The sequence below is a fragment of the Phaseolus vulgaris genome, chromosome 1 (genome assembly GCF_051622355.1).
Source record: "Phaseolus vulgaris cultivar YP4 chromosome 1, ASM5162235v1, whole genome shotgun sequence".
NCBI lineage: Eukaryota > Viridiplantae > Streptophyta > Magnoliopsida > Fabales > Fabaceae > Phaseolus > Phaseolus vulgaris.
Genome location: NC_143498.1, coordinates 3,342,754 through 3,369,898, shown reverse-complemented (window position 1 = coordinate 3,369,898; position 27,145 = coordinate 3,342,754). Strand labels below are relative to the sequence as shown.

Sequence of the window (27,145 nt, the reverse complement as noted above, 5' to 3'; positions counted from 1 at the left end):
TACATTAACATGCATCTATTTTCTATAGTGTTGATAATCATTGTAGTTTTGTTTTGTATCATCTTTCTTTTGGAATTTGTTAACCTCATTCATGCATGTTTTAAATAAAAGTAGATTATTGAAATCTCGTAAGCTACGCATATATGATTCCAATTTAAATATAAAAATATCATATTTTCTCATTTTTCTTGCATACTCATGTCATTTACATTTAATAGTTGGTGATAAAATAATAATGACTCAAAGACAAACAAAAAAACTTGTTTTACAACACCCATACAAGACTTATGGCATAGTGAGAAAGATGGAGAATTTAGAGTAATCTCACAAGGCTCTAAAAGTTGATATAATTATATGAAAGAGCGTATAACTATGATTATGGAAGCTCTGAATATGATAAAAAAAAAACATGGAAAACCTGCTACTATGAATGAAGAGGGATCTCCTCACTACCCTTCAAGTTGTTACCCTAATCCAACGAGAGTATAAAATGTTAACAATCAAAGGAATATGGTAGTCCCCATTGTATATATATCCCATCCCTTACAACAACAAGGGACCCAATCTAGACACAATCCTTCCCTCAAAATGGTCTCCCTTGTGGATACACTCCAGCAAGTAAGGACTACCTTAAGCATGATTTCTTCGTTTACTACAACTCATGTGAAAGTTACCATTCCTCAAGCAAGCACTCATGAACCACTTCAGATGTCAGTATGCGTTTACAAGTCTGCAAACCACATGTCCTCTACTTCTGTTGTAATGGGAATGTGTTCAAGGCCTACCTTCATAGGCCATCAAATAAATGATCAAATGAAAGCTCTACATTTTATTACAGGAGAAGGATCTCAAACTAAACATTTGCCCCATTTTTATGCTTTTGGCGATGTTGCATAATTATGCTTGGTCCCGAATATGGTGATACCTCAAAAGTTTAAGATGTCGTAATTTGAAAAGTACAAGGAGATCACTTGTCCAAAAAGCCATTTGACTATGTATTGCAGAAAAATGATTTACCATGCTTATGATGAGAAGTTGTTGATGTAATTCTTTCAAGATAGCCAACCAACATGGCTTTGAATTGGTACATGCACCTTGAACCTACATGCATTTTCTCTCGAAGACATCCAATAGGTGTATTTCTAAAATAATATAAGCACAATGTTGATATACCTCCTAACAGATTGCAGTTGCAAAATATGATTAAGAAGTAGGTTAAAACTTTAAAAGAATATGTTCAACGAGAGAAAAATTGTTTCTCAAATATACCATCGCTACATGATAAGAAGGTGGTGATTATGATCACTCTTGTCACCATTGTACGAGCACACGATAAACAACATTTCTTCAAACAAATATTGTCTAAAAAAATCTCTATTATAAATAACATGTAAATTATAATTTTTCATTATGGATGAAAATATGTAGAAATAAAATGAATCTTTGTCAATCCAATTTTTTTTTTTGAATATTCTTTTTATATTTTATATGTACATTTTATTTTATATTTTTTTATAAAAAATATACATTTTATAAATCATATTATTTCTACTCATTTAATTAATCAATCCTATGACTCTATGTGATCACAACACATTCCCTATAATCAATTTCTGAACCCAAATATTGTACTAATAACAACGACATAAAAATGTAAATAAAACAAAATTTGTGGTCGAAAGAAATGTTATTAAAAACGACAGATTCCTATAAATTGAATAAAATTTAAACTTTTAAAATAATAGTAAAAATATTCTACAAAAATGACTTAATTAAAAAAAATAAAAAATTATAATGATTGTAATAACACCACGAAGATTGAATGACAAAAGTGGACCAAATAAAAAAAAAACAAATGTACGATAGGAACATATGGTGGCGTACGAAGGTTCTCTGTGGTTTCCCACACGAACACGATTCTACAGTGAAATTTCAGATATTTGGCCACCATCTTTATTAATATTTTTTTTATAAATTTTTTGGATATATAATTTTATAAAATAAGAAATAGAAAAAAAATCATAGCTATATATTAAATAAATGTATTTGTGTATTATTCCCTTTACAAAGTCTACACACTTAACATATACCTTATATTGTGGGATTTTACTCTTTAAACATGTTTATAAGTCAATGGTAGTTAAGAAACTTGTAAGATTACACATTTCTAATATTTATAAATTAATTGACGCCATTGGAATGTGAGTATTTAAAGTTACACGTTTTCAACGTCTAAACACTTAATCGATATCATTAAAATATATGGTGTTTAAAATTATAAAATTGTGATCATTGAAAAAAAAACATATGATTAACCTTCAAAATTATACATGCTTGAGTAAATAAAATAAACCTAAAATTTACAATATATTATACTTTCAGTGTTATACAATATTTTAATTCCTTCAAATACTGTATTTATCATGCCATTTTAGGTAACTTTGTAATTACCCGAAAAGTTTGTGTTTGGTAAACAAGTTTGGGTTTTAATAGTTTGTGATGTATTTTGAAATTCTACTATAGGTTTAACTATAGGTATAATTTTAAATATTTATTTAGATTTTATTAAAAAATATATATTAAGTTTCGTTTGTACTTGTACTTGTATAGACTTATAGAGTCTATATAGTATATAGTACCGATGAAAATAATTGTCTCTGAAATTCTCAGTCCTTTCTTCTTTGTTTTTCTTTTTGTGTTCAGTCCTTGATGTTTGTTCGCTCGTCCCTTCTCTTCTTGTATGCTCTTTAATACTTGGTAAAGAGAAAATCTGTAAAAGGTTATCTGACGATAAATTGATAAAAATGTCTCTTACTCTTGTGTAACAATACTTATTTATAGTGTTAATAGTGTACTATCTCGCTTTTAGGTCGTATCTAGCGTATATATTCAATAGAACAAAACAATATTAGCTGATTTATCCTATGGTTACCAGATTTATAGGGGGTATTATTTGGATTTATAAGATGTTACTTAATTTTCGCATATCTACTTATTTGATATTTAATGTAACCAATCAATCCGGCCAGTCGATCACTGATGTCAAGTGATGCGACTCGTTTGACTCCAATCGGTACAATATCTATCTCTAGATAAGACGTATTTTTTTCCCTTCTACTTCTAAAATTATTTTATTTTATTTTTCCTTTTCCTATGTAAGATAAACATTTATTAGTTTTAACATTTTATTAAATAAGACATATTTACATGAATAGAAAGCAAGTTTATTATTATTTTTATTATTATTTAGATACTTTTATATCGTTATATAATTTATTTACCAACAATTATCGGTATAAGCAGTAGCTAATTGTGTCATTTATCAAAAAATCTATATTTCAAATCAAGGTCTTTAGCAATATTAATCATTCTTTTGCGTGATAGTTCTAATATAACGGTTAAAAAAGGTTATATAATTAATTTTAACTATTATGTTATATACAGTAATTATTTCACTCTTTTAGGATTATACTTCGATATATTAATAGTGATAGATGATTGAATTTTATTACTTTTATATTACATTGTGTATTTTAACTTTGTGTTTACTTTATTTTAAATATCTTGTGTTCATATGTCATTTTCGTGTTAATTTTGAACAAAGATATTATAAGACGTAGTATAAGATTAAACATGAAAAATATGACAATTGAAAGTAAAATGACTATAATGAAAATAAGTTATCTTCAGCTAAAAGATTATAAGAGTTTAAAATTAATTAAAAATATTCTTAAATAAATTCTATCAAAAAATTTAATTTATATACAAATAGGATATAAACATATTCATTTTATCCTTTACATTTACAAGTTATTTTAATTGATAATTTTACAGAATTTATAATTTAATCGTACGCCAACTTTTAATACAAGCTTTCAATTTTAGCTACCATATTAACATCCAACTACCTTTTTTACCTATGATAAAATATTTTTTATTTATAAGAAATTAACACAAGAATATAATAGTTCACCACCATTATATTTCTTGTCATTTGTATAATTACATTGAACAATAATTTAGTTGTTTGTTTAATTTAGTAAGTTATTAGCAAAATATCTCATAATTCACGTAAAAGGTTTCCTTTATTAAAAACAATAAGAAGTTTAGTCTCGTAAAAAATGGATCTTGCCCCATAAATAAATTGGTACTGATTTTATATTTTTTTTCTTCCAATTTTCATTAAATTTTCTTATAATAGTAAATGCAGCTTTCTTTGACTAAGTTTTATTCATCATAAATTACTTGTAGACATTATAGGTCCACATGTTCAATATCCAACGATATTTTCTAAAGTTATTTTGATACTATTTAAGAGAACCATAATCTTAAAAAGTATTTTTCCACAATGAGTTTTTTTAGTATAAAAGCATTCAAAGGAAAATGGTAATTTAAAAAAGAAAAAACTTAGATATTTTTTTTTATAATATTAAGTATTTGTAACAGTTTATAATATTGTTCTAAAGAATTGTGGTTTATACGCATCCAAATTTGCGAATGGCCATGTAAGACGCAAATTGATAAAATTATTGTGAAACTTTCCATTCTTCACGTTTCCAACTGCATCTAGGTCTGACATTAGACAGAGACATCAAAAGCAAAAAGACAACAAAAAAGTTACGCACGACGAAAATGGGAATCGAAATATATAATAAATTAATTATGTTGGATGTTTTTTTTTTTTTTTTCTAAAATAAGTTAGTACAATCCTTCTGTCAAAATTATGATCACAATTTGATTATAGTAGCATAGGATTATTCTTGTTGGTGTGATATATTCGAAAATTTAAGTAATATATTTTAATCACAGTTATGTTAATCTCCATTTACGGTAACAAACATACAAAATAAACATAATTTTTAAGAAAAATATATGTTATTGTTGAAGATTCACATCTACTAGAGATTAAGACATTTCAATGTATATAAGTGAGTGCAAACCTCAACTCATGAACCGATTTTATAGGGTTGAGTAATGCTTAAAGTCCACTCTGTAATATGGTATCATAATCATTTTGAGTCTATTTTAAGAAAGTGTTTGTTGGACTTATCAAACTACATGCTATCAGGCTATTATCGGATCATCCACAATATACCATCCCACACATTATCACTCTCGGTATGAGAGATGTGTGTTGAATATTTCCCATCGACTAAAGATTAAGACATTTCATCGACGTGAACATCTGAACAACCTTCAGGTGTTATTAATTTTGTGTGTGTTTGAGCTTAAATTAAGCTCACAAAAAAGTTAGCAAGCTTCTGAAACGTGTTTTTTCTTGTTCTTATTTAATTGTAAGATTTGGGTTGGTGTTTTTTACTTCTTGGTCTCTTTTTGTTAGCAGTTGTAACATGGTGATAAGTGGATAAGAAGTTGAGAATTAGACGCAATTAAGATATGTGTGGTTATAAGTTGGATTCATCGTTTGGTTTTTGGTGGCAACTGCTTTATCTGCATTTCAAAGATTCTTTTTTGTTGTTTTCTGCACCCCACAAGCATTCCAGTGAACCTTCCTCCTCATGTTGCAACTTCTTTTCATATATTAAATTAATAAAACATCACTTACGACATCAAATATATAATATTTTGATGACTTCAAAATATTAATATAAAAGTTAAACAGATTTTTTTTTTTTTTTTTTTTTTTAATTTCCGTTAGCAAATTAATTTTGGCTAATGTTGTGTTATTTATTATTTGCTCTTATAGTGTTGTTATCATCCATTTAATAAAATAAATTATATTAATTATTTTAAAGAAATTCAGAATTATAGAACAAAATTAAAAATCAAACTTACTTAACTTAATATAAACTATCCATTAATAATAATCATTTTTTTATAATATATGCGATAACAAATGTTGGTATGTCCCCATTTTCCAAAAATTGTTATATAATTTATAATCTAAACTAACTGAGTTTCCAATTATTTTAAGAATACGGGTTGAACATTATTTCTTATACTTTATTTAACTTTTTTAATTACTTTTATATGTGTTTATAATTTTTATATTTTCAATACATTAATTTAAAATACACATTAATATTAATAGGATAAATATTTGATTCGGTATTAGTATGATAAAAAAATTACAGTCTTAATACAAAAAAAATTAATTTAATTTTGTTTGAATTCTATTAACGGTGGTTGAGGAATTAAACATGTATTTGGTTTTTAATAATTATTACATATATTTATTAAAGATACAAATTAATATTAGTTTGCAATTAATCTTGAAACGAGTCTTTTATCTTTTATTTTTTTATAAATTTAATATCCTTAATAATTATTTTAAGATTAATTGTATATTAAGATTATTTTTTTTTAATTTAATATATGTTACAACTACTAAGAGCAAACACAACGTGCTCAATTATGTTGAAACATTTTTTTATTGTACTAAAAAAATAAAATATATCAATACTTATATGATTATTTGCTCTTATTTTATATCTTTTTCCAGCTAATCAGAATGAATATTTTTTTTTATATTTCACATGTCTATAACATATACCAACTTCTTTTTTTATATTTCACATGTCTTTAGTACATACCTACTTGTGTTTTTCGTCCCTTATAAAAAAACTAAAGTTTATGACAAATTAGGTTAATCCATTTAATATACTTAATGCACAAATTAAGGGAATATTAACAAAATGATTACATCTGAAAAAAAATACAAAAGTAAAGTTATATTGTTAAAAATGAGAAATTAGATAAAAACACATGAATAAAATTAGCCACAAAAATCTATCATAGTTTTTATTTAATTCAATCATGATATATTAACGGTCTAAAAGTTTTTATATTATATTGTAATATTTCATAAGAGTGTTAAATTTTTAAATATTACTTTGACAATTATAGAAAACTAGTTTCAGAATGCATTTGATGTGTTATGAAAAATTCGTTTCAGAAGGTAGTATTTTAGAATTTCTGTTATGAAAATCCTGTTGTAAAAGTTCTATTTCGAAAATTCTGAAAAGTTTGTTCCAGAAAATTTCTAAAATAGATCATCCAGAAATCAGTTCTACAAGAGTAAAACAGTTTAAAACTTTTGTAGGTGCGTTTAGAAATTATGGGAAAGCATGAAAAAAAAACCCCATATAATTATAAATGAACATTGGGTTTTTGACGAGAAAGCCTAATTTTGTTGGGCTCAGAGAAGTTTTTGCAACTGACCCACATGTATTTTAGAAGAGTATTTCTTCCTGCACCGAATCATTCTTCTTCCTGTACCCTATCTTTTTTTTGAAATACCCAATTTACCCTTGATAGTTTTATTTGAAAGTGTGACTTCCGTGGCTTTCATGGTAGAGGTTGGTTTGCAGGTGGCATCGTTGCAGCACCAAAATTGGAAGATTCTCAGTGAAACGCAAATAGTAGAAAGAAAAGGAAGGAGGTGCCGACCAGGGTTATTTTAGTCCATTCACATTTTTGATAGGGTGCAGAAAGAGAAATGGTAGGTGCAGGAAGAAAAATGATGGGGGTGAAGAAACACCATTTTTGAATTAGACTTGGAGCCAGAGATGAAGGGTGTGTTTGTTTTTTCGTTTAAAACTTTAAAACTTTTATAACTAAGCTTCATAATGTGTGTATTTCACAATGTATATCCAAACATGCACGAAAACTAGTTGGAACAAATTTAATAAATATTTCTTTATATAAATTTAAAAAAACAAGAGTTTGATCTATGTATTTGATTTACTACTTTCAAATGTCATTTTTTACTATTTAAAACCTTAACCTAATTTATTTTGTTGTAACGTTACTTATTATATAAACTTATTTTCAAATATACTAATATATTTAAATTTATATAAATTATAAATTATCTGTTGGACTGCAATTAATATGTTTATCGTAATTAAAGACATATTACATGATTTTTCATTGATTTAAGATTTTTCATTGATTTAAGGCATATTATCTTATTACATTTCAAACATGTCGATCGGTAGTGAATATTCCTATCCTAATCGGTATAACATTAAATATTTCCTAAAAAAAATACAAAATCTACAAAATTAAGTAAAAGGTCTATTGAAGTAATCATGTTTTTGTGGATGTTGTTTTCTATATATAATATTTTTTGCTATGACACAAATTTTGCTAGTTCATTGGATTAGGATGTGATATAGTGAGTGTGGGTGACCCAATATGAGTTCACTGATAATATATGAATCCATGAAAGTATTTTTAAATATATATAATGAATAGAAGAAACTGATTTGATAAATATGGTGTGTAAGAATGAAATGTGACGAGCATGTGACGAAACATAATTGTTTGGATTATTGAAGCTGAAGTGCTTGTTGAAAGTTGGCCTAATATAAACTACACCTCTTTGTGCCTACTTTGCTTCAGAACCAAAGAAAGTGTGTAGAGTTGAGGAGAAAGCAGACAACATGAGTAGCATTCCTGCAACATTGTTGGTCTCAATTTTGTACCTCCTCTTGGTGTCTGTGCACATGTCACCACGTGATGTTAACATAGACACAAAAAGTCTCAGAAGTAGTAGCAGTGGCCACAGGAGCAAAGGAACCAAAGGTTGCAACCACAACAACAATCTATTGGACACAAACACAACCCCATGTCAAAAATCTACTACCATTCAAGCAGTTCCAGCTTCTCCTACCCTTGTATTTGCAGACCAAAGACTTCAAGTAGTGTATCCAATAATCCAAAAATTCAAATCTACCATCACCTCAGATCCTCTAGGAGTGACCAACACTTGGGTAGGATCAGACATATGCAGCTACAAAGGCTTCTACTGTGACACTCCCCCTGACAACACTTCTGCCACTGCTTTGGCTTCTATTGACTTCAATGGTTTTCAACTTGCTGCTTCCACCCTTGATGGCTTCATTGATAACCTCCCTGATATTGCTCTCTTCCATGCAAATTCCAACAATTTTGGTGGCACCATCTCACCCCAAATAGCCAAACTCCCTTACCTCTATGAGCTTGATGTTAGCAACAACCAATTATCTGGTCCTTTTCCCTCTGCTGTTCTAGGCTTGAGTACTTTAACATTCTTGGACTTAAGGTTCAATTTCTTCTCTGGGCCAGTGCCACCACAAATATTCATACAGAACCTCCAAGTCCTTTTCATAAACAACAACATCTTCACTCAAGGGTTGCCTGATAACTTAGCCACCACTCAAATTCTCTTACTCACCTTAGCAAACAACAAGTTCATGGGTCCAATCCCAAGAAGTCTTCCCAAGGCTTTGGCCACTCTAAGTGAAGTGTTGTTCCTTAACAACCAGTTAACAGGTTGTTTGCCTTATGAGATTGGTTTTCTTGAAGAGGCCACAGTGTTTGATGCTGGGAACAACCAACTGACAGGTCCTTTGCCTTTATCTTTGAGTTGTCTTGAGAAGGTGGAGGTGCTCAATTTGGGTGGTAATCTTTTGTATGGCATGGTGCCAGAAGTGGTGTGTGCAGGGTTGGTGAATTTGGTCAACTTTTCATTATCAGATAACTATTTCACTCATGTGGGGCCACTGTGTAGGATTCTGATTCAGAGAGGGGTTCTTGATGTTAGGAACAATTGTATTCCTGATCTTCCCTTTCAGAGATCAGTGATTGAGTGTGCTGAGTTCTTTGCAACACCAAGGATGTGTCCCTTCATGTGGTTTTATAGCTTCATCCCTTGTAAGCTTCCTTTTCAAAATCACACTCCTTAGATGCCTAAGGCATTTGGGTTGCAATTTTTATCTTGTTTTCCTTTCTTTACCTTGTAACTCAACTCTGTGATGCTCCATCCATGTTCTAATAATTTCTGCATTTCAAATTTCAAGTCAATGTTTTCACCTGATACATTATCACTTCCAAGTCATAATTCATAACCCCTTTTTCCAAATAGCCACAGATATTTGTATGACTCATTTTGGTTACACTAGGCAACAGTAAATCTAGTTCTGTAATTTCTAATCTCAATACTATTAATCAATATAGTATCAGGAAGGAAATTAAACAGTAGAGTAGAGACAATTTCAAAAACTAAGAAAAGGTACTTCATCAACTGTATAAGCAGAGAATCTAAATTTCCAAAGAAAGGGCCTTTTTCTAAAGCATATATGGTCCTAAAATTTGTGTTAATGCAAGGATAAGCAATTGTTTTTCTTAGCTACCACACTATCTTTCTTTTTTCTTCTTTCCATATGATGATAACATAACTAATGGCCTGGTCCCTCATGCATAAAAAGTAACTCACATGGCAAGTGAAGTAAAGACAAATTAGTGAAATTACAACATTTCATGTATGGTTTCTAGATAAATGCTAATTTATTGTTACACAGCATAACTTTCGCAATCTTGCACAGCACTGATTGATGAGACATGCAGACAGTTTTCTGTTCATTTTGACAAAGAAAAAGAAGAGAAAAACTAAGGGAAATTAACTCAACTGCTCCCATGATTAGGAATTGATAGGTAATGAATGTAGTTCAGCCATGCATGGCCATGCGTTCCAGCTCAAAAAGAGACCAACAATGCATAATTTTATTATTAACGGTGTGATATTCATCTGAACAGCCTTGTCACTAGGCACTGTTCTTGGTTTTTCTAAGGTTTTAAAGGTCAACGGATACATGCAAATAAACCAAGTGGGAGGCCTTTTCCTTGTTTTTTTCTTGGGAAACCAAATTATATATATGAAGTGTGCAAAGATGAGAGTGGATTATGTTTGTGTACTACTTGACATATGCATCAATAAACCTCATTCAGTTAGGGCCATTTTTTAAATGATGGTGTTGGAATCACAAGACCAATCATGTTATTGAACTTAAAGTGTATAAATGAAGATAATTTTTACATTACAAATTAGTCTTATAGTATTGGGTTAGAGCAAAATCAAATCTTAAAGAAAAGGTTTCAAGGGTTATTTCTAACTATAAAATGGGCATTTCTGATGCAATATTGCAGAAGTTGGCTATGATTTGTTTGTATGTTTGTGGGGTGCAAGTGATTATACTGCAGCACAGTGGCAGTGGTAGTGTTAGGTGAGAGGCATGGTTTTTTAAAATAAACAGAAAAAACAAAATACCATAACTTAACACTTTTCTTTTCTGTGATGCTTTTTTTTATTGGTTGGAAAAAGTTTTGGGATTTGCCTTTTCCACTTAACACTCAACTTATGTCATTAATTGAGCTGGATAGAATGGAGATTTAGTATAACATTAATACAATACTTTTCTCTCAAATCTTTGTTTTTTTCTATTCAATTTTTTAATTATTTATTTTTAAAATAAATCTTTTATTGACCAAAATCTAAAAGCTTAATGAAAAATTATAAATGAATCAACAAAAAAAGTTTAACCTTATGATTTACATAGCCAAAACAAAAAAATAAAATAAAAAACTAAAAAATCCCTATAAAGTTTCCAAATTTTTAATTAATTTGGTTACATTTTTCCTTAATTTTTTTTCTCTTGCAGTTTATCAATTAAAATATGAAAATATGTAAAATTCCAAATTTTTCTTCTTTCTCCTCAAATTCTTTTACCACTCTTTATCAAATGTTTGAATGTTTATTCCATTATCTCTCTTTTTTAATTTGAAGTTGTTTGTAAGGTAGGTAGAAAAAACAAATTGAGCAAATGAGAAAAATTCCAAAACTTATTTTCCCAAGATTTTTAATTAAAGATAATGTTAACTGTTTTTATATTATTAGTGTGTAACCTATTGGTGGTGAAGATTCTTTTATTGTTTTCTCCTCTCATTTTTTTTAAGAAAAAGTGTCATCAGAAAAGAAAAGATAAAAAGTAGGTAGAAAAAGAAAGGAGAAGTAGGTGTACAATGGGTTTTGAAGGGTACAAGAAGAAGGAAATTGCTTCCTGCATCTCCTCAATTTGAACCTGCACCCCCATATCTTTCGAAAAGACTATTTTACCATTATTTAAAAGTGACTTTCGAATTATCTGTATTGAATTTTTTTCGAATTTTTTCTTTTGGAATTCATAAAAAATATATTTTGAAAAATATTTATCAGAATAAACTTTTTAGAACATATATAATACTGGAATGCGTTTTATAAATTAGTGTTTCATAAAAAGTTTTTTGGAACATATTTCGTGTACTGTGGAAAGAGCTTTCCAAAAGTCATTTCACATGTTCTGGAATGGATGGGACAATTTAGTCATTTCACACAATTGTAAGGTGCAGGTTAAAAAATAGCCGTGCATAAAGTAATTTCCCAATGAGAAAGAATCCGAATATTGGGAGTATTTTTTTTTGTACCCAACAAATTTTCCCCTGCACCACATTCTTTTTGAAAAAGACTCTTTTACCCTTTTAAAAAAATGATTTGTAGCTTATTTCTTTTTGAAATATTTTTGGAATATATTTTATAAATTTCGGATTTATATTCTGAAATTCAAAACATGTGTTCTGAAAATGATATTTTGAAATATCTCCAAAAACACCTTTTGCTTACTAAAAACCCTCTATTCCAGAAACAGCCAAAACTTTCAAGAATAATTTGGATATTTCAAAAGAATATAAGGGTGTAGGAAGAAAAATATAGGGGTGCAGGAAGAAAAATATAGGGGTGCAGGAAGAAAGACCCGAATATTGAAAGTGAGTAATGTGGGCCCAGCCCAAACAAAGCCCGAATGAAACACGAAATCATAAATGTGCTTGTTGTTGCTGTGAGAAATAGACAGATGAGCAGAAAGTGCTAGAAGTAACTGGCACCATTTTTACAAGTTCTGCACTTCCTTCACTTATTCACAATTCCTTTTTTCATCACACAATTATGATGAAAAGCTTCAAAATTAGATATTAAACATTAATAGTTCTTGCTGTAAGTACATAGAATCAATGTGACGGAGACACCGAATAATAATAATAATTATAATAAAAATTATTGAAGATAAAGAGTAAAGGAAGAAAAGATCATAAGATGGATTCGGAAATGATGGAAGCGGAAGCATCATCATCATCATTGCCATCATCGCAGCCGCAAGTTTTCAGTTCCGGCCAAAACGACGTCGTTCGAGATTTTCTCACATTGGCTCGCCAGCTCATCACTCAAGGCAAACCTTCCGAGGCCCTCCAAGCTGTAATCTTTCTTCTTCTTCTTCTTCTTTTCAATTTTTCTTTCTTTCTTTATCTTCTTTTCAATTCTTCACTTTCAAGATTTCATCTTTGATTCTTTTCTTTGTTAATTTGTGTTCTGGGCTGTAAATTTTCATCTGAACCAACTCTGAAAAAAAGGCTCTAGGGTTGGAAAGAAAACTTCCCGTGGAATGATTCACTGTTTTATAAGCTGCTAAATGAATGGAATTGAGAAAAATTAGGGATTTTTTTTTTCTGGGGTGGAAAACATTAGGGATATTTTATGAGCTGGTGTTTTCCACTAAGATAGTCTCGATTTGAATTCACATTTTCACAATTTGCTGTGAAGTGGTAGTTTGGTGCTAAAGGAGTTATAAATTTGTTGCATCAAGCATTTGGGGGAGTTTTGAATTTTGATTCCGGGATAACTCACTTGTCTTGTGTGCCATAACTGTTGAAAGTTTTGCTTTAGGGTGTGTTAGATTTTATCATAAAATCAAATCTTATGTTCATAGTGTCTGAGTTCATGAATAAAAATAAAAGTGTTTCTTGCACTTGTGTGTGCTAGTTACTCTCCTTCTGGACTTCTGCTTGGACGTTTCAAATTCTTGTATGAGTGGAAAAGACCAGTGTTATGTATCTGTGACATGTGCTTAAATCTCAAAAGAACTCACCATGTATACCGAATTACGGATATGATGAAAATGGGGTATTATCAATTTATCATTCAACTCCCCAAAGTCTCTGCTAAATTTTATAAACATTTTAAAGTTCCCCAATTTGTAGGACATTGGAGGATTTTAAACATCTAAACAATGGCCAGTTAACTTAATCTGTGTCCATTTCCTTTCTCCCTTCAGTTTGATTAGATTCTTCCTTCTTCCTTCCTCTCCCAACTCCCAATTTACCCTAAAGTACTCAGTTAGCATGGCCCAAATAGCCATTTACATGATTTTTGTGAGGCACATAGCACTGAAACATAAGTTCATACCTTTTAAAAATTTCTTTGCTTGCATCATCAAAGTGGAGTTATTGTTACATCTTAGAGTGTTTAATGAAGTCATGGCTTTTCTTAATGAGAAAATTTCCGCTCCATTTCCTACTCTCTCCAGTTTTTACATTATCAAACTTTTAGGACAATAAATGTCTCTGTTCATATAATGTGTTGGTCATATAAACAAACACAGTTCAATTTTCCAATATTATGATGGCTTGGTGACATGAAAGTTTCATCTTTGTTTCCGATGTCTCTAAAACCTAGATAATAAAAAGTGATGTGAAATCATCCATTCAATCAAACATTCCATATGCATAGAGAATTTTCCTGTTGTGATGCATGAAACATGAACCATGTTCGTAGAAAGTGCTATATACTTGCCAAATGTGAAAAAAAGGCCAAAATCTAAGAGGGTGTTTGGTTGTTATCCAATTTCAATAGTTGAGGGTGTTAGGTTTGTTATCTGATTCATTTATAGTTTATCTGTTTCATAGTTTTGTAAAGCAAATAGTGAAAATGACTAACTTGTATTCCCATTTAAAATTTAGGTAACACGAAACTAAATGATAACAATGTAATATTCTTGTAAGAAATAGCGAACGTATATGAACTGTAAGTGAAAAACAGATACGAACCAAACACTCCCTAAATCCACTCATCTTTTGGGTGACTGATGTTGAACTATAACTGGAACAGGTTGTTGCAGCAATGAGGACTAGAGGTGGTGATGAAGCTGTTTTTCAGTCCTTGCATCGTGCTCGAGAGTTGTACAGAAGTAGACTGCAAGAGAATGCTGCAGTTGATCAGCTGGCTTCTTTGTTTGCTGAGTGTGCTATTGCCGAAGCTCAACCAGTAGTGAATGAAGCACCTGCTAATAACATGACCAGCCCATCAATTACAGCAGACCCAGATGCTAATGGGACTTCCATACTGGCAGAGAGTGGGAGGATGCAAGTAGTGTTGGATGCAGTTTCTGATGGAAGCAGCTTCATCTGTTTGAAATGTGGAGGCCTTGTTAGTAACCATAGGAAAGAGGAGCATTATGCATACTGGTGTTGTTAATCTCTTTGTGCTGTGGCTAAGGTTTGCTGTCTGCTATGCTGATGCTACTTTTTTTGTGCATCTTTAAGATGGAACCGGTGGAATGAGCCAACTTCTGAGTGCCTTAATCTTTTATCTTTGGAAAAGTCATTCTGCTGTCATAGTGGAGTGAATTGCCAAACTGTGTCCTTTTGAAGACTTCAATGCTGTAAACCATACCCATAGAGAATTTTCTTCAGTAAACTTGGGATGTCTATGTTGACTCCAACGTGTTCACTATTACTGTTTGCCCCAACAGTACCTTGTGTAATCTTTACTACATATTTTTTGCGACCACTTAGAGTTGTATGTTCGAGTAATAATAGCAAAAATAATACTTTTTTTTCATGTGGAGAAAGTAATCTGTTTTCACCATTTCCTGACATTATATTGGAAATATGAAATGCGTTGTAATTATTGAAAGTTCTAATCAAGTTTTAAATATTTTATAAATTTAGAACGATTGAAGACGTAAAGAGTGAATTGTTGGACGCCTTTCTGATGGATAAACTGATAGTAACTTAAAATTTAATTGTTATAAATTACTGGGTACTTAATAGAAAATAAAGTTAAGTAGAATAATTACACGAGAATTTTTGAAGTGAAAAAATTTTCTTTGACACGGGATCTAATTTAGAAAATGTCTCAATTATAAACGTAAGATTACAATATATTATAAACGTAAGATTACAATATTTGTTTCTTTCATTCTATGAGGATAACACTCAATATCATCCAACAAGAATGACTGTCTAGCATTTCTAATCTCATACTATGCTTGATATCAACTCTCTTTTACTCTTCTAAGTTGCTTACTTTTTTTTTCTTATAAATTCCCTTTATATAGAGAATGAGGGAAGACTTATTCCTTTGTATAGAGAATAAGGGAAGAGTTATCAGTTATCTTAGTTTGGATTTTGCTAGCAGTAAAATTTAGAAAGCTAAAATATATGTAAGCAGCTTGTGTCTGTTGTTTGGGCAAATATCTTAATTAAGGTCTTTTTGAATAATTACCAATAAGTTGTTTTTATGTAAGTTGAAAACAGTTTTTATAAATAAGTTCTTCTAAACGAGTACTGAAGGTGCAGTACAAAACAAATATATTGCCTGGGATATACGAATGATTAAAAGGGGGGAAAACTGATTAAAAATTTCCTTGCTACAAACTCTGGTATGGTAAATTACAATCTCTTTCAATATAGTTAATGTTCTTTACACACAAGACCTAGGTAAAACAGAAGAGTTTCCTTCTGTTGCTTTGTGACAGAGAAGACTACAGTATATCTATCAACAAAAAATCAATGACTGACAAACACAGTAAGACCATGGTAACTTACAACTTATATAAGTAAGAAATAGAAGGCCCTCAATGCACATTTCGAATACTGGACAAAATAATATTTCCTTTTCTCCCCTTCCTTTTCCAAGACAGGTTACACACACAATATTCCAAGATCTTCGCAAATGCCTCGAAGCAAGCAACTCATATCCTATTCTTGATTATTTGGGAGGCCTTCGGCAACATTTTTACACACCTCACAAGATGCTCCATATGCAGCAAACAACGGAAACATTTCCAACATTCGGGCAGTATATATAATGTTATTGTCAGCAACCATTAATTATTACCCTGCAACTACAAACAAAACAAGTAATCTCAGATCAATGCATCTCTATTTAGTGGTAAAAGAAACTAAGAAATTTTTTGTATAGTTACAATGAAGTCATCCATGATAATTAGCATAAAATTAACCAACAAATAAATTATATATAATTTTGGAAGGTTGTATAGCACAGGGGTTGGTTTGATGTTGTGTAAAAAAAGTATGAAGGGTAATTACCTGCACCTAGATTTTGGCTTTTTGCAATGCCTTATGTCTAGGATTATTCTTGTAGGTTAAAAAATGAACTGAGCCAACAGCAAATGGATGATCAATGCATAGCTTTCAGATTCACATGATATACGGCAAAGCCTGTGAGCGTGGCCTTGCTCTCATGATTGTCTCATCGCTGTGTCGAATCCATTCAGAAAGTTTCCATGGTTTCTGCCACTTCCATTTGAATTGTAGTAGCCACTGATGGTGGCTTCTTTTCCACCTCCATAGCTTGCCAGAACTTTGTCCTACAATTGCTAGTTTTTTCATTGACAGTTGCCCAATGGGTACCATCTGCATTGGCAGCAAATCTCACATCGTTAGCCCAATGAAAATGGGTATAAATTTAATGTAAATGGAGAATGAATAAATTACCCTTCTACTCTGATCTATAAATGCTGCCGACTCCCTCACTTGGCCATTAGTGATGCCTGGCATATATTTGCGCTGTTTCTGTACTGGCACAGACTCCGGAGATAAAGGTTCCTTGATGTCTTCTGCACAGTGTTTCAACGAATTTGGAGAGTTTTCCTGTTGGCAGAGAGCGATGATAATTAACAACTGAAAATGAAAGTTATAAATTGTTGACAATTACAATGACTCACAAAAGTAAAGATATCCTATCAAAAGTTAGTCACATAGATCACACGAAGACAATAATATACAAAATCCCCATTAAAGGAGATAATCACTATAAAGCTATATAAAACCATAGAATCATAAGCTTTTTATGATTTAAGCGAGAAGAAAGCCAATTTCTTCTGTTTAGAAGCCTAACTTTTGTCTAAAACAAGAGACTAATCTGACCTTTTCGGCAGCAGCACTACAGCTATTTTTATTTTTTAAATTTTTAGTTGTTTTTAGCATGAATCTTAAGCAGATAAGATCTTACAGAAATTTGCGTAGCCAATGTGGTTGCAATAGCTTGCTCTCTCACTCTTAGTTCCTTCTCAGCTTCCTTTCTCTTGATTTCACTTTGCCGTAATAGACCTACAAGTTCTTTGATTTGATCTTTCATTTCCCTGATCTCGGTGTCTTTCTCCCACAGTTGGCACCTGTAGTTAGCATCTAACACTTCAATTTTCCACAGTATAGAAAATAATGTCATATGAAACACAGTAAAACAAGTGATTGTATATTGTAATTTAACCTGACCAATATTCATATACATTCCACTCATTTTGTAGCTTTATGTAAAATAAATCACACCTCACATGTTAAATATTCAGACCTTCAGCAGGAAAGGGAAAACGACCATAGACCATTCAAAACAATTATTTTCCTGCTAGTTTATTGCTTATCAAGCTCTAGTAAAAATCATGTTAATGGAGATCAAAGTATCAAACCAGCAACAAGATTCCAGGCGCTAAGGGAATCTTGTCATTAAAGGTATCGTTTCAATTCTATCACGTAAATATTTAGTGCAAAAGAATCATCGAATTAGCAAGATAACAGAGCCAGATATATGCATATGCAAAAGAAGAAACTCACATATATGGTACACATCGTTAAAAAAAAATTGTATGTGCATCTTGGAGTTTATCTCCTCTATCTCTGCTTTATTCCATTAATAAAAAAAGTGGACAAAAGATGGCAGATTATTTTTCTAGTGTTTTACATGAATTTCTGATCCTTGTGGGAAAAGGCTTTTGTTGTTATTTTTTTTACATGAATTACTGATCCTAGTGTTTGATGAATTAAATCAGATGTGGACATAAAACATGCAAATTTCGGCCACTGACATTTACATTTCTCTTCTTTGAGAGATAAAATATTAAAAGTGTTTGGGTTAAACAAAGCACCTAGCATCTCCAACAGAATTGAACAAATACTGAAGCAAATTCTTGGCTTCTCCCATTGAGCGCAACTGGTTCCAGCGTCCTCGGTTAGTGAAGGCCCGTTCACGTTCTTCTGCCTCAGAAAGTTGAGAAGCCATTGCCACTAGTGAATTAGATGATATGCTTAACATGCTCTCAAGTGAAGCTATTCTGGCCATTCTTGCATTTGGTGACATGGAGGATGCTCTGAGAAGAATGACAGGTGTTAAAAGAAATCATGAAGAGAGAAATAGTCCTTTTATAATGCATGTTACCATTTGGAAGAGCCAAAAAAAATCAAAACTAACGAGATAAGCATTAATAAACTTAATAATATTTATTTAAGAATCAGACCTAGCAAATCCGTTCTTTCCTCTTGGAGGACTGAGACCCTTGGCAGCAAACCCGTTTACTTGCTTTAACATGGCCAACTCCTCCGCAAGGGCAGCTCGCCTGTAGCAATATCACGATATTAAATATTACAATGCAGATCAATCAATAAGAAAGATAATTTAGGAATATAGATTGCTTACACTTCACTTTGCTTCTCATACTCAAATCGAACTTCATGCTCTTTTACCATGACCTCCAGCTCTTGATCAAGCCACCGTTGTAAGGGCTTCTCATTGCTCTAAACAATAAACTCAAACTTACTTTATGAATGGAATAGATAATCAAGCAAATTTAAGGAGATGAAAGTTTATTACCTGTCCATTCATTCCACTTCCATTCAATGCAACTGGAAAATGAAATGTGATTAGAATTTGATAAGAGTAAAAGGGAAGAGTTATTGCACTAAAATCCACACGCTCTTAACTAAAAGAGAGTTTCCTATACTTGAGGCATTTTAAAAGATATATCCATTTGAAACGACCTGGTAAAATTTTCCATGTCTCATGGAAGACATGCCAAATTGCAAATCATTAAAAATGAGCATATTCTGTGCCAAAAGCAAATCATACCCAAAGTGTCTCGGCCAGAAGATTTACGAGCTTCTAGCAACTCCTTTAACCTCTTGGTGGCCATTGCTGCTTCTTCAGTCTTCCTCTGAAGGACCTAAAGGAAATATGCAGTTGTTAAATATAACAATTCATTAAGAAAATTATCACAGCATTGATGGTTATGCGTGTTGGGTAGCAATTAAATAAAACAAATGCAATAATGAGATTTCATTTTCATTTGGCTTTTTAAAACCTCATCATAAAACACTGTTTTAGTTCATTGCATGAGCATGAATGAATATTAATCTCTAAAGGAATATCTAAATAATGAAGGCATCATTCGTTCCATATTCATTGATATTTTCCACATAGTTATGCACTGGTGATTAAACTGCTTAACCCAACACAAATAAACCTGTACGATTAATCTTGATAAACAAGTAATTTGTAAAACAACTTATCAATACTCACCATTTTCTGGCGCTGATTTAAAGCTTGCAGCTTATGCCGTTCAAACTCATTTCTCCTTCCTTCCTTCTTTAACTGTATTTGCAAACATATATTTAATACAAAATCATAGAATACAAGTGCAGTACAGATGAGTAAATCATGTTTAAGAGATTGATTAGTCATGATCAACCATCACACTGCCTATCACTAATTCTACCTCTTGAATTTGAAGTCATTCAAAATCTTGAAGCAGCACACACCATTTGGACTTAAACTAATAAGTTAAATATTATTTCATGTTTACATTTTCATAAAGAAAGATTGAACTATAAGTAATATTTCATTTAGGAGAAATAGTAACTGCCAAACTTTCTATACCATAAAATAAAGGTGAGGTAAATGACATATTAAATAAAAAATAAAAAAGAGGGCTCGACATACTTGCAGGAGCTCTTTTTCTCTAGAAGCCTTCCATTGTCTAAACTGTTCAGCCTCTTGTTTTATCCTATGTTGCAGTTGAACCTGCAATCATTATTCAATGTATAATAAAGAGTATATTGAGTGATCCAAACTATGGTATGAAAAAGTAGAAAAGTCAACCTTCTGGGCCTTTATGGATTGTATTTCATCTTGCAATCGCTTCGTTGCTTCATCACTTTTTTGCTTTTGCTTCAGAAGCTGGACCTGACTCTCCTGTTTCTTCTTCAGATCAAGAATCTAGCAATAAATGTTTTGAAATTATATTAGCGATTTAGAACTGTTTGAATCCTAATATTTTAAATGAAAAATAAATGGAAATAGAAAAGTCTCCTCACCTGGGCTTCAAGTGTTTTCAATTTTTGGGCATGGATATCCTCTGATTTCTGCATTTGTCCATCAGAATTGGCAGCAAGATTTTCAACTTCGGCCAGAAGATGGTCCCTCTCTCGCTGCATACATAAATCAGGTGCATATATAAATGTGAATTTTATGTAGGAGCAAAATAACTTTGCAGAACTCCTATTGAACCTGAACAGCTCTTTTCTCATCCTCCAGTTCCACTATCTTCTTTCCAAAGTGATGCTTGAGTGCTTCAGCATCGGATATTCCAAAAAGCTTCATCTCAGACTGTGAACATCAATCCCAATACGTAGATTAATATACAAAAGAGAGAAGAAAACCATTCAATGCTTCTGTCATGATTACTATTTGACTTTGGATCAATCCAAGAAAAAAACTTCTCGCGGTTAATTTAATTTAATAAAATTACATGACAGAAGTTACCCCCCATAATTCAGTTGATTTAAATGTCATCATTTATTGATGCATAATATGTCACACTGTGTCTTTAATTATATATAAGTAGTGTTACTACCTCTTTTTGCTCCAAGCGTTTATTCAATTCATGTAACTCTCTATCCATACTATTTTGGAGAAGAGTATGCTCCCACTCTTTTGCTACTTCTTCGATTTCCCTTGAATCGCCTGCTAAATTGGCAATTGTAATCCGGATCATAGAAGTTTAATAATCACACTTGGCTAAATTTAAAAAGTAGTAGACAGTGTTACAGAACAGGATGAAGGAAGTTGCAGCTTCAAAATAGGCAATATTAACATTATTAAATCCTGGCCAAAGAAGATGCTGACCTGTTGTTTCACTCATTGGATAATCAGAGGTTGTTATAGGTAAGCCCCTCTTAAGACCATCCGCCTTTGCATTACATGTGCTATTATCCTGAAATATGAAATTTTAAAAATTAACGTACGGCCATAACAGCTCATATCCTGAATTTACTTTCGCTCGTGGCTATTGATAACAGAAATAATTTGAAGTAGTGGAATGCAAATACCAAGATGAAGAACACATTTAAACACTGAAAATTTGTGAGGAAATTATTGAGTAAGATTATCAACAGAAGAATCAGAGGCATACATAAGCATCCTTTTCACATTGTTCTACAACAGAGCATCTACTGCGGTGTTCATGAAGTTCACAACGAAGATCCTCATTAGCTGCTTCAAGCCAAGAAATCCTTTCCTTGAGGACCTAATCAATTATAAAATGATTATATATTGAAGTGCATGTACAACGAAGCCCATCACCCAGGTACAGTTAAGGATAGTATTTTTTCTTTTAAAAGACCAATATGATGAGCATTGATTGGTCTCCAACTGTGCACCATAAATTATGTCCAGTCAATGTTACTTACCACTACCCCATCATAGGAAATAAATTAAAATTAACACAAACGAACTACCTGAACTTCCTCAGAAGAGCCACCAGAGCGAGCACAAAGTTCTGCTTGCAAATACTCAAGTTGTTGTCGCATTTTTAACATTTCATTGGACATGGGATCTCTATTGACCTATAGAAGAATAAACCAAAGATGACCATCAGTGTCTTTTGTAAAGGCAACCAATAATTTTCTCAATTTTGTGAGATGAATGAAAATGAACATAAAGGTTAGACAGAGACTTACAACAGGCTTGTTTTGGATGTTGCGTGCACGATTTGCATACTTCAAAGTGTTGAGGGTTTCCTCGGCATTAATATCAGCAGGACTTATGCAGGCTGGGACAAAAATATTTTTCAAGTAATAAGAAAAATTATAAAGTTAACATCTTGGACAAAAATACTTCTTTAGTAAGAAGAAAAGTTATACATTTAACAACAGTTTCTCTAATATGCACCCCGACAAAGATGGGGGAGGGAACCAGAACACATTGTACAGCATTTCAATATTTGTCATCAATCATTAACTGAGAAGCTACCAGAGGTTCAAATCTTCTTAAAATCATTCCCAGAGATTGGAAAAAAAAGTATTTGAGAATACAAAATCCACACACTCTGAACTTCTAGGCATGGTTTAATTGGTTTCTAATATTTCTTCCCTGGTACATAATGTTCAGACCGAAGACACAACTGAGTTTATGAACTTGAATATCGAATACAGGAAGAAATTAGAAAAAACCATATGAAATATTAAGCATGAGCTCCATGTTAGAAATGTTTATTTGAAGCTTATCGTTTGAAGGCCAATGATAGAGAGAGGGGGAAAAGTAAAATTGATTGGTATAGATGCAGGGAAAACAGCCAACCTATCATGACGGTTCTGCTGTTACCGCCAAGTGAATCCTGCAAAACAATTTAACTTCATCCATAAATAAAAAATAAAAAATAATTAAATTAAAAAAATCAAAGAAAGAAAACTTGAATATAAATTCTTATAAGCATGTTTCTGTTTTATCTGTTTTTCTTGGTTAAATTACTATGTAGGTCCCTAAATTGTTTGGAAAATTTCAAATAGGTCTGAACTATTTTTTTTAATCGGTCTTTGATCATGTGATTTTTTTTAATTGACTCCCTAGGTTTATTAACACTACCATTTGAAAATTCACAAATAATTCGGGCCTACTTAATAATTTAACCCTTTTTCTTCTTATACAATAATATTTGTTTCTTTTCTTCTAGGAAACAGTAACTATCAAAATAAATCATAAATTTCTTCTTCTAGGAAACAGTAACTATCAAAATAAATCGTAATTTACATAAAGGCCTGTGTGAAAATTTAGTCAACATAATGCAAGACGGAATATATATAGATCTCAAACCTGCAAAAGCCTAGTAAGTTTACTGTCCCGATAAGGAACATGAACTCCTTCTTTTCTCTTCTTTTCATCACCAAGTGCACTAATAACATTACCAAGTGCTAGAAGGCCTTTGTTAATGTGAACTCCTGTTTGAAAGAAAGATATTATTAGAGAATTCATGATGATCAGAAGCAAGTTTAGAAGATACTAGTGAAAATGTCACTGCCTAACCTTCCTTAAAACGCAGACCATCAGACCCTGTTCTTTTAGCTCGTTCTGATCCAGCCAGATCTACCAAGTGCAACTTGGCACAAAGATATTCTTCATTCATTGTATCACTTAAACTGACCTCACCGGGACTACTGAACTTCCGCATTTGCTCTAAAGTGATGGTGAAGATAGCATGTGAACGACTGGTTGAACACATAACACATAAGAAGAATAAAGTAATAGAAGTGCACTCCAGAAAAATAAATATAACAGCATTTTGACGCACGGATTTAAACTATGGAGGCTGAATTGATGCCAACTGATAAATTTCTGAATGATTCATTGGAAAATATTACTAGTGTAGCTGACTGCAAGCATTCTTACAGATTGCAATGCCAAAAGTTTCAATTATTAGTCATTCCCTTAACTACAAAGAAATACAATATATTTGATATGGAACTGCTTTAAAGGAAACAATTGAAAGCTCAGATTGATTTAAGCCATATGAAGAGTTTAAAATCAACAAGTAATTTACAAACCATGTATTCTGTTAGCTCTTGCTTTATAATCTAAATGTCAGTGTACAGCTCATGCTCCAATGATATTTTTCGAGCATATTTATCCAAAATTAGTTTAAAGATCCAAAAAGAGATAAAACAAATATTTAATCAGAAATGAATTTATGCATTTAAAAGATGAGAAGGAAATCTATAAGCAACCTGGATTGGTTGTTCATATTTGTGCTCCCAGTTGCTCTACTCAATGATCCTTGTTCTAGGCAAGCAGCCATTTCTTTTAGAGTTGTAACACTGACTTCAGTAGATCCTGCTAGAGTAATTACTCCATTTGATGACTCACGAATTTGTATTGGTGGTTTCCCAGGAATAGTCACTTTCCCTGCATGTCCATTTGCAGTTTCTGGTTTGTTCATAGATGATGGGTCCAGCAAGTCCCTTACTTCTTCTTTAAGAATCTTTTAACAATTAAAATTCTTTGTTAGATGCTTAATCTAAACAATTTCACAAATATGAAAAATTTTAATTTCAGATATTACGGCAGAATTTAACTTTGACAACCTAGGCTGTACATCTTATCAAAGCGATCAACTGACCTCGATAAAGGAAACATGCAACTGAAATTCGATCTGATGCTTTAAGGTCTCAATTTTGTCAAACAAGGAACTCATAACTAGGGGTATTATTCCCTCTTGGCAACCATCTTTAATGCCAGTTCCCATGGTGTAGGTTTTCCCAGAACCTGTCTGCAATGGAGTGAAAATGTCACATACCAAAGAGGAACAGGTGTAATGTAATGGCATGTAACTTGGAACTGTAACTATACCTGACCATATGCGAGAACAGTAGCATTATATCCTTGGAACAAACCATCGACAAGGGAAGCAACACATTCACCGAACATGGCAGATGAGGGAGAACCAGTGCTCCCATAAACATGATCAAATGTAAAGGAATGGGCACCAATTTGTACCTGTATCATAGTCACAGTAGCATATAACTCGACCAAAATTTTGAAGTTACTTAGGATACTACTGCACTATGCTATCTGAGAGGGAGTATCTAACTAAATAATGTTCATCCACGCATTAATCTACATAGAAAAATATACGGTGTGATAAATTTCCTTAAAGTGAGAAAATGAGTAATACTTTTGAACCAACAACATATACAGATATGAGATATGTTCGTCACTTTAACCTACTACAATTTAAAAATAAAAATAAAGTCGTCTGTTATATCCTTACCAAATACAGAAGTAGAACATTGACATGATTCAAAAGTAAGTGTTTTCCCACTAATGCACAAACCAAATAAGCCATAGTCTAAATGGCACAAGAAAAACCACTGCGTTAATTCACTAACACCATCATATCATTCAGAACGCGCTCACAATCTCTAGAAAAAAAAAATCATTCAGCCAACGAGCTTGTAGCTCAATTGAGACCAGCTTGCAGTCTCTCTAAGTCGGAGGTTCAACCCTTCACTAGCTCATCGTCCCCCATTTTTATCAAGATGTTCACACTTCACATCACCAATGTAAAATGTAACCAGTAAAACGAAACACACAGACAAAGAGTTACTATCTTCAATAAGGATACGAGTTTAAGGATTCCATCAATAACTAAGTTCACAAATAATGTTTCGCAACCAACAGGAGTGGTCTAGCAGAAGGAGTAACTCTCCCATAACGTGACAAACCAAGACTCGAATCCTACTGAAAAAGGTGTCCATAATTGGTGCCTTAGAGTGTTTAAACAAGATTGACTCAGATTTTACAAACCGAGCCAGTTCGCAAAATGTGCTGGTGAAGTCCGAAATAGAAAGACGTGAAACAAACACTTCCCAATCAAGCAAGCATATAATCAGATCATGAAAGCAACTTCAAATTGGCAAACAAACTCTCTCTAAATTAATTCTGCAAAGCAATCTCGGATCCAGATCTCCGATTGCAAGATTCACCAATTCTTAAAAAGGAAAAGGAAAACAAACAATGCAAGCAACAACTGGAAGCTGTTGCTCATAATTACACAGTGATCAGTGACACATTGCGTTGAGTAAATGCACCTGAGGCTTCCCTGCAACGACGCTCACGCAGTCCTTGCATCCCTGAACCTTCTCCTCGCCGATGAGCGGTCGCACGTGGACCGCCACCTTCACGCAACAATCCTCACCTGCTTCCACCATCACAGCAAACAAACGAAACACCGAACACACCTCAACTCAGAGTAGTGCGTGGTGTTTTCGAGCTGAATGCGAAAGAGATCAATTCAATTTTTCAATTCAATTCAATTCAATTCAATTGGCTCTTTCGCGCATTGTGTTCATTCGCACATTGTGTGCGGAGTAAACAGAAAGAGAAAGAAAAAGAAAGCCTGTTGTTGTAGTTGTCTTTGTTGGTGTTGATGCAGTGAGTGAGTAGAACAGGAGCAGGAGAGAGAGTAGTTATAGTTGGAGGAGGAGAGAGAGAGGGAAGGGTAGTTTGGGAAATTTCAACTAAGGTATTGGAGGTAACTGTAAGGACAACAACTATTATCATTTCCCCTTTCCATTCTCTACCCTTTTTCTTATAATCTCCGTTTACCATTTTGCCCCTCTCTTTTTCACAACGGCCACCTGCTTCACC

The 27,145-nt window shown here is 32.3% G+C and overlaps 3 protein-coding genes across 6 annotated transcripts; 2 read left to right on the top strand and 1 right to left on the bottom strand.

Moving 5' to 3' along the window:
- Window positions 1-8,270: 8,270 nt before the first annotated feature.
- Window positions 8,271-9,805, top strand: LOC137816522 (uncharacterized protein At4g06744). The gene has a single exon (XM_068619697.2). The coding sequence runs from the start codon at window positions 8,409-8,411 to the stop codon at window positions 9,690-9,692; it is 1,284 nt and encodes a 427-aa protein (XP_068475798.1). The 5' UTR covers window positions 8,271-8,408; the 3' UTR covers window positions 9,693-9,805.
- Window positions 9,806-12,665: 2,860 nt separating this feature from the next.
- On the top strand, window positions 12,666-15,490 carry LOC137816521 (uncharacterized). The gene is made up of 2 exons (XM_068619696.2): window positions 12,666-13,069; window positions 14,759-15,490. The coding sequence occupies exons 1-2, from the start codon at window positions 12,911-12,913 to the stop codon at window positions 15,122-15,124; spliced, it is 525 nt and encodes a 174-aa protein (XP_068475797.1). The 5' UTR covers window positions 12,666-12,910; the 3' UTR covers window positions 15,125-15,490.
- A 793-nt stretch (window positions 15,491-16,283) lies between these two features.
- LOC137816520 (kinesin-like protein KIN-4A) lies at window positions 16,284-26,939 on the bottom strand. 4 transcript variants are annotated; one of them, XM_068619691.1, is made up of 26 exons: window positions 26,587-26,939; window positions 25,346-25,492; window positions 25,116-25,265; window positions 24,724-24,977; window positions 24,026-24,207; window positions 23,816-23,940; window positions 23,303-23,339; window positions 22,684-22,775; window positions 22,462-22,569; window positions 22,137-22,250; window positions 21,851-21,938; window positions 21,579-21,691; window positions 21,233-21,331; window positions 21,040-21,153; window positions 20,825-20,941; window positions 20,666-20,746; window positions 20,246-20,317; window positions 19,796-19,889; window positions 19,541-19,572; window positions 19,367-19,464; window positions 19,188-19,286; window positions 18,819-19,040; window positions 17,909-18,071; window positions 17,392-17,547; window positions 16,984-17,310; window positions 16,284-16,778 (listed from the first exon to the last, which is right to left on the bottom strand). In XM_068619691.1, exons 1-25 carry the CDS (start codon window positions 26,704-26,706, stop codon window positions 17,095-17,097), a joined length of 3,093 nt encoding a protein of 1,030 aa, XP_068475792.1. In that variant the 5' UTR covers window positions 26,707-26,939; the 3' UTR covers window positions 16,284-16,778; window positions 16,984-17,094. The 4 variants fall into 4 exon arrangements, with proteins under 4 accessions (XP_068475792.1, XP_068475793.1, XP_068475794.1 ...); XM_068619692.1 differs by having other exon boundaries at window positions 16,284-16,772; XM_068619693.1 differs by having other exon boundaries at window positions 21,579-21,688.
- Between the last annotated feature and the right edge of the window lie 206 nt (window positions 26,940-27,145).